The 12,710-nt window shown below is 49.4% G+C and overlaps 1 protein-coding gene across 1 annotated transcript in view; it reads left to right on the top strand.

Annotated features, from left to right (window-relative positions):
• The first annotated feature begins 1,672 nt into the window (after positions 1-1,672).
• The window catches only part of LOC149350431 (uncharacterized), a 46,076-nt gene continuing 35,038 nt past the window's right edge, over positions 1,673-12,710 (top strand). Inside the window, exon 1 of the mRNA XM_089579450.1 lies at positions 1,673-1,976. Coding sequence (XP_089435576.1) covers positions 1,808-1,976 — 169 coding nt within the window. The 5' untranslated portion in view covers positions 1,673-1,807. The remainder of the gene's footprint in view (positions 1,977-12,710) is intronic.

A 12,710-nucleotide genomic window follows, 5' to 3' on the forward strand; every position in this document is an offset into this window, starting at 1 on the left:
GAATCAACGAGCTAAAATAGACAAAAATGGGAAAATTTAACTGGGGCAATAATTATATCTACTACTGTGGGAAGGAACCCCTTAGAAGGAATAGACTAGCCCTCATAGTCAACAAAAGAGTGGGAAAAGCAGTATTAGGGTACAACCCCAAGAACGACTGAACGATCTCAGTTCACATCCGTCGGAAGCCATTCAACATCCCAGTAATCCAGCTCTATGCCCCAACCACTGATGTTGAAGGAGGTGAAGTTGACAGGTTCTACAAAAACCTGCAATACCTTCTACAGCTTACACCAAAAATAATAACGGCGTCATTTTCATCATTGGGGACAGGAATGCTAAAGTAGGAAGTCAAGAAATAGCTGGAATAACAGGCAGTTTCGGTCTTAAGGTACAAAATGAAGGAGGGCAAAGGCTCTTAAAGTTCTGTCAAGAGCGGCAACAAGAGCAAACATTCTTTTTCAACAACACAAGAGACGACTCTACACATGGACTTCACCGGGTGGTCAGTACCGAAAACAAATTTTTTGGCCACCTAATACGAAGGGAAGAGTCGATGGCAGAGAAGAACTTGATGCCAGCAGAGATTAAGGGTACTAGAAGAAGGAGACGGCAGATGATGAGATGGTTAGATGAGATCACCGATCCAATCCGGTGATTCCATCTCCGAGAGACGGCGGAGGTCCGGAAAGCCTGGCGTGCTGTTATACATAGGGTCACAAAGAGTCGAAGGCGACTCAATCACTGAGCAACAATAACAAGGGGCGAAGTGACCAAGGCTGTAGTATCAGATAGGTGCTGTCTCCACAGCTGCTCCGCTTTATTATTTGAAGGTTCCCGGAACACACAATGGACGGGCTTCTTCGAAGCTGTGTGCTAGCCTTATCTTCACAAATTTGTATGTTGACGTCGAAGCGACGGTTTCTAGGCACACTTAAGCCATTGAAACATAGGACCGGAATGCGCACATTATAAAGAACATGTGCGAGTTCTCATTTACCAGCGCACACAAATGAATGCTGGTACGACCAAGCTGTTGCAAAAGGAGAGGTCGACTTTATACTTTCAGTTACTAACGCGTAGGGCACAAATATACGCTGACTGTTTTCAGGCGGAGCGTTCTTTCGTAGCATCGAGGCGGTGGTGAGAAATGCCCGCGTTCCTTCGCGTTAAAATGCCCGCAAATGGTCGGCTGCCCGTTCCGGCAGCGGCGAAGAAACGGGGCCACCGAACCCGAACAGCCCCAGTGCGCGACGGATGGGGTGCCGGGAACAAAGGGCGGCCGGCCGCAGCGCCTCGCCGTGGAAACGTCGCCCACGGGGGAGAAAGGCCGCCAGCATCGGAGCGGATCGGCGCTTGTTCTGCAAACAAAGTTGGTCCCCGTTCGGGACACGGCGCGAGACTCCCGCAACGTCCCTCGAAGCCCGGCGTGTGCCGCCGGAGAACATCACATGTTGAATAGGGAAAAGGGGAAGCGGCGAGGGCGCCGGCGTGGTGGCGAGAGAGAGCTCCCGACGATGCAAAAAGAAGCAAAGCGATCATCCGTGACGCGTGCAGATCTTCCCCACTGCGCAGGCGCAGAGCGCCGCCTCCTCGCCCGCAGGGCTCGGGCCGCGGTGGCAGCACCGGCGGCGGGATCGCGCTCTCCCCTCCTGGCAACCATGGGGTAGTTGTTGCGCTCGAGACCCGTCGGCTGGCCGGGGAAAAATGAAGAGCGAAAGTTGGTAGCCCGGGAAGCGCGGCGCCCAACGAGGAGGAAAACGAAGCGACGACCGATCGCGCTCTGGCCGGATAAGGAACGAACGAGATGCCGCGTTCCTTTCTGGTCAAGAAGGTCAAGTACCCGGTGGCCAACCACCACGCCGGAGGACCCCGATGGTACCGCCAGCCGTCGAGCCCCACGGAGGCGGCGCCGGTGCCGAGCCCGCAGCCCAGCTCGCCCAGCCGCGGTGGCGCCGTCGCCCTACCAGCCTACGGTGAGTGTGCGCGCCGCGCTCAAGCGCCACAAGTGTACGGCCTGGCCTGGGTCGCGTGTCCGCGCCGAATTATACCCGGCTCGCTCGATAGGCGCCCGCTGCACGTAGACGCGCCGCAGGAATAGGCGCAACAGGTCCACGGGCCTCGCGACATGGGATCAGCTGACGACGCCCCACCCGAACCGAAACTAAACGAGCGGGACGCACTACCTTGCGGTGTCAGGCGCACTAGTCGCACCAGCTGCAGTTCTCGTACACCGCGGAAACGAGAGTTGCATGCGGTCTGTCGCAGGGCGCCTCTAATTCGCAACTGCGAGAAGAGTGCCACCCGTGGTTATCGAGTCGGACGCAGCTCAGGTCGGCTATGAAGTTAACCGCTTTCATACACTGCCCAAAACTAAAGAGAAAAGGCATCTGTGTTCGTGGTTTTTAGCCACATCAGAGCTTCAGTACACGCAAGGCATGAGATGTAGCCTTAACGTCGTCTTTTGTGCACCCACCGGCGACTAAAACAGCTAGGCCGTGGTATAGTCGTAAAAATAAAACATCAATTTCCTTGTGGACTAGACGCACAACGCTGGTCGCACGTTCAAGTCCATAATAGACGTCGCCGTTCGAGGTTCCTGGAAAAAATCAGCCTAGAGGAATAGGTGTTTTTTTTTTTCGTTATCTTATGGCCCTACTATCCGTGTTAGCGGGTACACATGATGAACAGGAAAACCCTAAAACTTGCAAATGCAAAATTTTACACCAAATAGTAACTTCAGAATATATTTTACCGTCCCGCCTTTTTGCCCTTTCAAAATGGTGGCCAGCTTTTTCTTCTGATGATTTATTTACTTTTTTGGTTTCTGTACTCAAAGCAGGATGAAGAAGCCGCATAGGAAGTTTCTAGTGCCGCATTTGTCGCCAAAGATGAGTGGTTGGTTGTCTTTGCATTTGTTGTGTGCTCTTGAGAAAACCCTACTGCGCTGCAGCCGCTTGCGACGAGAAAGAGAGCTTTCTGGTCGAAAACGACTGGCACAAGCATGAGCACAGTTCGAATTTTCCAACCCAGTGGCCTTGTCGCATAGTGTACCACAGCTCTGAAAGGTCACTTCAGGTAATGACTTGGAACGCGTACTGTGATGCCTAACTTTCCGTTCATGATGTCTTTCTTTTATTGTACGCAGCGCCATTTGTGGAAACACGTTAAGGTTGGTAACGCGGTAACGGAAGTAAGAATCGCGAATTCCTTTTGTTTTTCGTCTTTTCCAGGAAGTAAGAACCCACCCAGATATCAAGAATCACTTCTCTTCTTCACAAATTTCTCTAGTGAGTAAGATAGCTCGTTCATAAACTGAGTGACAGGCGTCGGTACCGTCTTAGTTCTACACGTGCAGCGCCCAGAAAAAGCCGGGAAACATAAAGCCTTAAAACGCACTCAAGAAGGGATTTGGCTCCTGTATTAGTTTTACGTCTTGGGGTGGAAGGGCATGAATAACGGATATTAGTTTTATTCCATCACGGTTGTCTCCGCCTCTCGGAACTGGCTCAGGCGAGACCGCGCACCGGTTATCGAGAGGATCGGTCACTCGGGGACGCGAACGGGGAGAATTGAATCGAACCGAAAGAATATATTCGTTGGTTCATATATACCCTGCGGTATCAGAATGTAGCTTTTGAATCTGGTGCCGTAATAAGCAAATTGCTCGTCCTTAAGAGAGCTCCGTGACTGGCCGTCGCTCGTACGCTAATCATTCGTGACAGCCAATGAGAAGAGCGCCGACCAATCAGGGAGAGAATTTGCATATTATAAACCCTCTTCGCACCGATCGCTGCGAGAGATATCTCAACCTACACGCTGTGGGCGAGATGGTTCACTATGCTGTCTTCAACAAATTTATCACTCATAAACGACGCTGCAGCGGCGACCTGTCATACTTGCTAACTGTCTTCGGGAAGCTTAGTGCTAGCGTAAATACGTTGCTTGCTTGATTGGTCGCCAGTGCTCTTTTGTTTAAACTGACATTTTACGTCCGAATCAGCTACCAGAGCTACTCTGCCCCCTGTTCACTTTCAGCACGCCTGGTAGTCCTGGCCAGCACTACATGCGCTATTCGACCTTTTCTAGTAGCAGTAGTTCGTAAAATGGCAATCCCTCTTTTGACCGTTGCGCCAAGCCCACTGCCCCTCCACTCGAGGTTCAAGGCGCATTTGGAGGCAACCGAATCAACCGCCCTGTCTTCGCCTTTTCTGTGTGCTGTCTCAACGCTACGTTCTTCGTTCTAAGAGTATGTCTGAACAACTGACCCATCAATATAATTTGTCAACTCAATCCAAATATGCAACGTAATTCGGCGAGCATAGTTTGCAGCGCTGGAGTGCAAGAAACAAAGTTTCACATTTCAAATACTGGCCTCGGACCGTTCACGAGAAATAGTTAAGCCCATGGATTTTGGTAAGCAAGCTGTCTCTTGCCCTACGATTAGACCTCGCGCGCGTTGAAACACGCGTGAACTGCGGGAAAGCATGCCTGGTAGAATCGCACACGTAAGGCGCGCAATTTCGATTTACAGGCATTGTTCGCAACGCAGTGTGGAACCCTTACCGATGAAAGGCGCCTCAAAATCTGCGCACAGTTACGAGCTAATTCCGGAAACACTTTTTATCGACGTCCTTTAGAAACAATTTTAACGGCAAAATATCGCTGTACGAATCGCGCACCACAAAGTCTCGCAAATCAAACTTCATGTGGTGGTGACGCTCAATCTAAGTCTACTCACTAATTAATCTACCAGCATTTTCAAGGACGTTGATTACCCCTTCATACCAGCTTTTTCCCGAGATGTCCGTTAACTTTCTTTTGCGCCTTTTTTTTTTTTTTGCAGTACTGCCAAGTAAGTGTTTCGCAGAAATACTTTGAAATGTAGTTTCTGGGTTGCTTTTACATGCTGCCTTTGTTCACCAGTTTCTGGTACTCAGATAGAGTCACAAATAAAATGTGGCATATTTGGAAACGACGCCCGTCGGTGTAAATCCATGTTACGGTAAAGCGATACCTCATTTTTAGCAAGGAACTTAGCATCTCACCTGCAAGCAGCCAAGTGTGTGTTTTTTCAAATACTTTCCAAAAGGGCTCTATTTCCGAATTTTGAACTATGCACCCATGACCTTAAGTTTATTGCTTATATACTCTATAAAATCAAATGTAAAGCCAAAACCCCAACAAAGACTATGTCGGGTTAAGCACAACTGAAAGTGCGTTTAGTTGTTGAGTGCACTCTACATACATAAGGTCCATGATGGCTTCCTGTTGATTTAACACGAACACAACAGAACGTCACCACAAGCTCAAAAATAATTTTGGTAAAGAGAGACAGGGGGAGGAAACCAAGTTTCGTAAACCGCCTTCTGGTTTCGCCTCTGGTATACACGCTCAAATTCGTACCGTTAGTCGTGTTACTGCCGCCAGTACGGCAATCACGAACAGATGAAATATGGACTAAGTAAGATACAAATGGTACTCGTACAAAGATCTCTAGCATTGTCTACGGCACTTGTCTATACGTACGAAAGGGTTGCGTATACCAACAATGGCGTCTTCTTGTGAGCGAAAGGCGAGAACATCGGGTAAGAAATTTTGGTGCAAAAAGGCTCAGCTGGTCTGGTCGGCACTCATAGCTAGCGCTTTACTCATTTTACCAACCCGTTTTACGAAACCACTTGAGTGGTTTACTCATAGCTCGCGCCTTGATTTGGGAAGCAGACGCCGCCTTAATGACGTCCTATTTTGTATACAAGCATCAAAAACCGCGGTTTTCCGTAATCTTGTTTCGTTTTTTTAATTCTTCACGACCTGTTTCCGCCTATGGGGACCGCTGTTTGTTTTGGGGGCATGTGTTGTCACGCATGCTAACTGCACGCATTCAACACAAGCTAACAGGATAAAATGCCACAAAATAAAGTAGCAGAGAATAATGCGCTACGTCAGCAGTCAACAAGTTGATCAAGCCCGCCTCTTTTCGCGCATTTAGCGTCTAAAATCACAGCTCGTAAACAACACTCCAGGCTGCCAATACCGTTAAGCGGGTAACAGCTGAGACAAGAGAAACGCCCTACAGAAAGGCCAGGTTTGTCGGGTATACAACTGCATCAGGCAACTATCGAAATGGCACAAAACCAGGGCCCCCCTTCCTCCGTGAAGCGCTGGCCCCAGATCCTTTGAGCTAAGGCAACAACCCTGCAACGCTCGGATTTCCACATTGAAGCCGGCGTCCGACACAGCATATCTCTGCGCGAGCCGTTGTCGGCCGGCGTGTAGGACGGCGGGGCGCATTAAACGACTGCTTCGTTGTCGCTTTGGCCGCTGCTGCGCTGTACGAGTGTGTTCTGCCGACGCGTGGCTGCAGCGCGGCCCTGGCGCCGGGCCGCGCACGCATCGGGGCCCGGCGCTTGTCGCGCGCGAGGAGCGTCCCGGGCAGCGTGGCCGGAAGCCTCGGGGCGGCCGACCATGGCAGCCGGGCCCGGGCGCGCGGCCATTAGGAAATGAAGCGCCGTACGTGACACAGCCTATCGAACAGCTTGGTCCAAAAGTCGCCGCCGGCTCTCGCTGCTTGGCAAGGAACGGACAGAGAAAGGACGAACCAGAAAAAAAAAAAAAAGCCCATTTATATACACATATATAGGGATGGGGGGCGCGGGTGGGGGAGGGGGGAGGGAGGGTCGCGATCTCTGGACGCGCGCAAAGCCGCGCGAGAAAGGGGAAGGACATCTGTTGTGCCGTCGTCATTGGCCGCGGCCGATCACGTGAGCGGGGGCGTCACGTAGTTCTCGCACTAATTACCTGTTCAGCCACGAGCGCGCAATTAGAAGACTTCAATATATATACGGGCCATTTTGCCTCCACCCCCCCCCCCTTTCCCAGGCCCTCCCTTTACCCGTGCTCGCCGCCCGCCGCTTTTTGCTGGCCGCCCACGGCCGCCGCTGGGCAGCGCGGAACGCGTATGCGGCCGCTTCATTACGGCACCGGGCTGACGGTGCTCGCAGCCCGTCTGTTAGGTCGGAAACGCTAATTGCGTATACACTAGAACGGCTTTCCGAATTAGTGCCACCGTCGGTTCATGCCCGAGGCTCCCGCTCCTGTGTCATGAAGCGTCACCGCACTACGGACGCCGTACGCTGCGTGCTGCTCCTGAGAGGGGCAGCCGCCCGCACCCTTTCCCCTGTAATCTTCCTTTTTTTTTCTCCACTCTGGCTAGACCAACAGTCGACGCCATCCGGCTTGGCAATCGCTGGGACGCCTGCACAACCTGCATGATTGTTTTACACTCTCTCTCGGGACGTTGACTCCACAAACAACGCTGGCTGCCGGGCTCGTTGTGTTTCACCACATATCGTCTATACGGGAGAATTTGGTCCACCGCTAAGAGGGGAATGGAACTGGGCTCACGCTGGATTCAATTACAGTAGATCACAACGTAAGGATCACAATTTTCGTTTCCAGGGGATCTCTCGTTTCAGATCTCGTTTCAGAAGCACGTGTACTTCAAGTGCGCGACCGACAGTAGCCTCGTGGTTTGGCCGGGCACAATCGCAGGAAGTATGGAAGTTCTTGAAAGAAGCACGACGCGGCAAGAAATGCCCTAGGCGTATTCAGCCGCCCTCAATCGCTAACTATGGTCGTACAGCTAGGCCGCGAAGCTTCGTAATCGTCCTTGCTCAGAATTTCGCGTGCACATCTAGCCTGCTCATTGTCGCAGCTAACATTAGTTTACTGGGCGCTGAGGGGGTCTTGTATCGTCAAAACTAATGATAGGTTTAATACGAGTGCCCCAGTATAAAGCACTAGTGGTGCCACAGGAAGAAAAGAAGACAGTACTTTCAAAATCGCCCCGGAGCGCTCAAAAAGCTTCGCGCAGCAAATTACCTGCGTAGCTCTAGCTTGTATGTAATATGGTAAATGCCGCCAGCACTGCTAGGCTCTTCCTCCTCTTGTTTAATACAGGCATGATTGAATGTGGGGCCGTCGATAAAGGAAGAGCAAAGAAAAAAAGAGCCGTCAACACTAAGAAAAAAAAGTGAAGTAAACCATGGATATTTTTCCGAGGCAAACTATTTACGTCCCCAGGGAATATATAGGCAGAGGACGGTGGCATAAGCCCAGGCAGTGACGGTTTTTTTTTTTTCTTCCCGTTTTGGCGCTGCTTCCTACTTTATTTTCAAGGAAAGGGATGAAATAGAGAACACCACCGCGATCATCCATCACAAACGGCAGGTGAGGAGGGAAAGCCAGCCTTGTTTGTTGCAGGTTCACAATCGCCTGCGAAACAGCGCGTGAACGCCTTCTCATGTTTAACAAAACTTGCGCGTGGCTTTCGCCTTTTCATTCCATTTTCGCCCTTCTAGGCACGTGCTTCTGGTTACGTTTGTGTTGTTTTTCTTTTCCTCTCATTTTGCCCGGCCGAAGGGAGCGGTTTAGCCGTGTCATACGGGAAGCCTAGATTGCGTGCACTCCTGTTGACACGGGCGTCCCCCCACTCGGCGTCGCTTGTCTAGGCGCACCTGTGGGCTGCGTGCCTTCGCACGGGAAGTTGCGTGGACGCCCCTAGATGTTGACAGGCGGCCATTCTTGACAAATGCATTAGCGCGGGGAATGTGGTGACGACACGGGCGCATGGAGGGAAGCGGACACGACGGGCCCGGGAATGCGATAATGATCTCATCGAAGTGGGTTCCGCGCAATACCACGGAAAATCTCTACTAGATTAAGACACGAAGGAATGGTCCAGGGTCGCTGCCCCCCTCCAGTCGTTAGTGTGACTGACAAATGCCTCACCTACATATAAACGTCACGGTGACCTACGAATAACCAGCTGCTACATTTATGAGCGAAATTTCTTGTTCTACTACAAATCAAAATAGTGCTGAGACTACAAGCGCTAAGCCTCCAACTTGGGCAGAAGGCTGCTTTGTGCGAGTCGAGTCAGAGTGATGCGCAGCCAGAACGCAGGTTTATTGGCGTCTTCAAGTTAAGTGATGCGAAAAGAAGACGTGATCATGCTTCAGACGAACAGTCACGTCTAGTGTGTAGTCAGCAGCCGGCTGCGGTCTGATGTAGCATCGCGAACTTTAGCACTGACAGGTGAAGCGAGTTCGCGTTTCATTCCGGCCGGTCAGTGCAAACTGGACACAGAGAACAGCACATAAACCAAGTGCAAAAATATACGTCGTCTTAAACTGTGCGCAGTATGTAATATTGGCCGGCTGATTTCAGTTTCAAATTCATGAAATTAATGCCTAATACTTCGTATAACAAGCAGCATATAAAGGTATTACTGTTCAGGAATGTTCACACTTAAAGAACCTTGTTTCTTCTTCACGCGGAACAGCCACCTTTGGCCCCAATGGTCTTAGTGAGCGCTTTGCGGGACAAGCACGATGATTCTACATACGCGTTCAGTATACCCCCGCCGCATTCCCCGCGTGTTTGTGTCATTATTGTGAATTTGTGAGCAGTACAGCTTCTTCTATAGTGCTCATAGCGGCTATACTAACTACAGCCAATTTCCGTTAATTCTACCGAATGGTCGAGGGAATGCAAAAAAGGTTCGACTCACTAAGTGATAGAACTCAGGATGCATTCCCGTTTTGCAGCAAATTGAATCTTTACTGGAATCCACGGTGTAATATGTTCTTACACCTTGCTTGAAGCTTTTAAATGCTGACTTTAAAGCATACTCAGCAGGCATTGCTCAAATGATATTCGAATACAAATTTTTATTGCCCTCTTCTACCGCAACTGTCATGTGGAACGTGATCGCAGGTGAGCAGCGGTAAATGTGCGTGAACCCGCGACCGCCGCCGCCATACATAGCTCGGTAGGCCACCATATCGTATGCGTCATGCGGAGGTCGTGGTTTCGGATCGCACCGGCGGAATGCGGTTGTCTTTTCTTCTAATTTATTCTGAGTTACCCCGTACCTAAAAGAATTCCCCAGTTTTCACTCATCAAATGCCACAATAAAAATAGTGCAAAAATTGATGGCGGTTTAGCATTGCTAAGCATGAAGCATTGACCTTAAGCAGGTTTTTGCAGGTAGACACCATCGCCACGTACCGGAAAGCGCGATTGAGGCGTCCACTGACCCAGGGAGCCAGTTATGCGTGTTTCCTTTCCTTTCGCGACTTTTGCGCACAGATTTAAGCCGATGAAGGCGACGACGTGCAGTGCACAGCGCGAGAGTGTGTTGCAGTTCAACGCGAGACGTGATCGGCTGCGGCGATAGCATATATGCTCTCCTGCAGTCACCAGCGAAGCTGGTCTGTTAACGCCGCCACGGGTTCGCAACCCAGTCGCGGCAATATTTATTTTATTTCTGCAGGTATCTGAGAGGCTTCAGACAAACTTCGCCTTTTTCAAAGGATTGCTAGCCAAATAGAGCTTTAGCACTAAAAAGTAGCGTTCCCCTGTGCCTTCCGCGCCTTCGAAGCCTGTTGGCTTCTTTCTAAACGTATCTTAAAGTGATACCGAGAACAATTCTGCCCGATTATTGATTTTACTCAAAATCAATTCTATGGTTCTTTCTGGCTCTTTCTGGCTATGTTCAAGATTGCAAAAGACGCGTTTACCGCCTATGAAATTGGATGTAAAAATCTTCCCGCCACTGGATTTAAGCTCGTGACGTCTTTGCCAAAACGACGGGCTGCCCCTGTTTTGAAATTAATGGCGACGTATCGTAGCATCTGAGGTCCGCAACCAAAGATCCCTGTCGACCCATGCATTCTACTTGCAATACCGGCAAGTGATGACGACACCTTGAATTCGTTTTCCGGCCCTTACTACCTTATAAAAGCTCCATTTTTCGTGATAGTGATGTCTGTGTGGTTAGAAAGCCCTACTTTATTGATGCAGGCCAACTTCCATGCGTCCTCAGTTTCCCTTTCACGGGCCCCTCATCTCTGCTCATACCACAGCGAGGGTCTCGGTTGTGGCAGTCTTGATGCCAAAGGTAGCACAAGAGGGCTCTCGCACAGTTGCCGCTGCCCACCTTCGATCACGTTCCACGTGAAACTTGCGGTATCACAGGATATGTCCTAAGTTGTGTAGCCTGGATGTGTAGCCTAAGTTTCTTCGGGACGTTAAACCCAAACAAACCAACAAACCAAACAGGATGTGTCACGTCCACCGGTGCGGTAGAAGACGACACAACTGCTGCCGTATCTGAGTTGGTAGAGCGTCGTACACGACATGAAGAGGTCGAGGGTTCAGATCACACCATTGGCATGTGGTTGTCATTTTTGTAATTTGTTCTAAATTATCTCATAACAAAGAATTCCCAATTTTCTCCCATCATCAAAAGTAGTAATATAAGCAGTGTAACAAGTGACATTCCCCTGTGCCTTCCGTGGCCTGACTGTTGGCTTCCTTCTTAACGTAAACACAAATACACATGCAAAAAAATGCTAGAAATGCGTTTCTTGGAGAAACATTTATTATACCAACGGTTTCGGATGGTGGACCTTCCTCCATCGGGGTTTCTGTTGAGACATCATCTTTCAACTCCTTACTTACGTCATCAGCAGTCACACACACACACACACACACACACACACACACACACACACACACACACACACACACACACACACACACACACACACACACACACACACACACACACACACACACACACACACACACACACACACACACACACACACACACACACACACACACACACACACACACACACACACACACACACACACACACACACACACACACACACACACACACACACACACACACACACACACACACACACACACACACACACACACACACACACACACACACACACACACACACACACACACACACACACACACACACACACACATTATATATATATAAACGAAAAAGCCATACTTACGTCAAATACATTGTTCCTTCCCAAGTCTGACTGTTTTTTTCAATATGTTCGCAACAATGTCCAATGAACCTATTTTTCAGACACACACGCATGCCAGATGTCGTAACTTCATGGAACCAAGCTTTTAAAAACCATGGAGTGCCCTAGCCCAGTGAAACCAACTGAGATCAGTTGAGAGTCCCCTGGCCTAGTCTGCAGTATTTTTTCGTGCTCCAAACTTGATTAGTTTGTAAAGATTAACTTGGTAACATTTCAATTATTGTTTTCAGGATCAAAGTGTCATTAAGAAGTTGTAGATCGTCTTGCAGCTGACTGAAATGTTTGCGCCAAGCTACCGCTCATGTTAAGAAGATTTTTTTCACGTGACTCGTATAACTCACACGATAAAAAGCTTCCTCGTGACAACGGTACAACTTCAACGTCCAAAGAAGCGTCACACAGAAGACAATCCGATTATTTTTTTTTTTAGGGTTGTCCCCGATGAGGCTTTGAATGAGCACTGGGGCAGAGATGTGAGCCAGCAGCTGGTCACGTGACAGCTTTCTTTCAAGGCCAAAAAAAAAAGCTGCGTAAATTATACCTTGACGGAACAGCGCTGTTGGCTGTTTTTGAAACGACCTCCTGCTTAAGTACTGACAATTTGTTCCTCAAGCCAATAATTCAAATGTTAAATAATTAGTCTTTACTAATAAATCAACTTTGAAGAACGAAGAATATTTCTGAGTAGGCCACGTAACTCTGATCAACCCTCAGTTGGTTTCACTGCGCTAGGAGACTACGTCTGTTTTAAAAGCTTGGTTACATTTAGCTGGGACACCAT

The sequence above is a fragment of the Amblyomma mixtum genome, chromosome 3, assembly GCF_055824585.1.
Source record: "Amblyomma mixtum isolate Tamu chromosome 3, ASM5582458v1, whole genome shotgun sequence".
NCBI classification, from domain to species: domain Eukaryota; kingdom Metazoa; phylum Arthropoda; class Arachnida; order Ixodida; family Ixodidae; genus Amblyomma; species Amblyomma mixtum.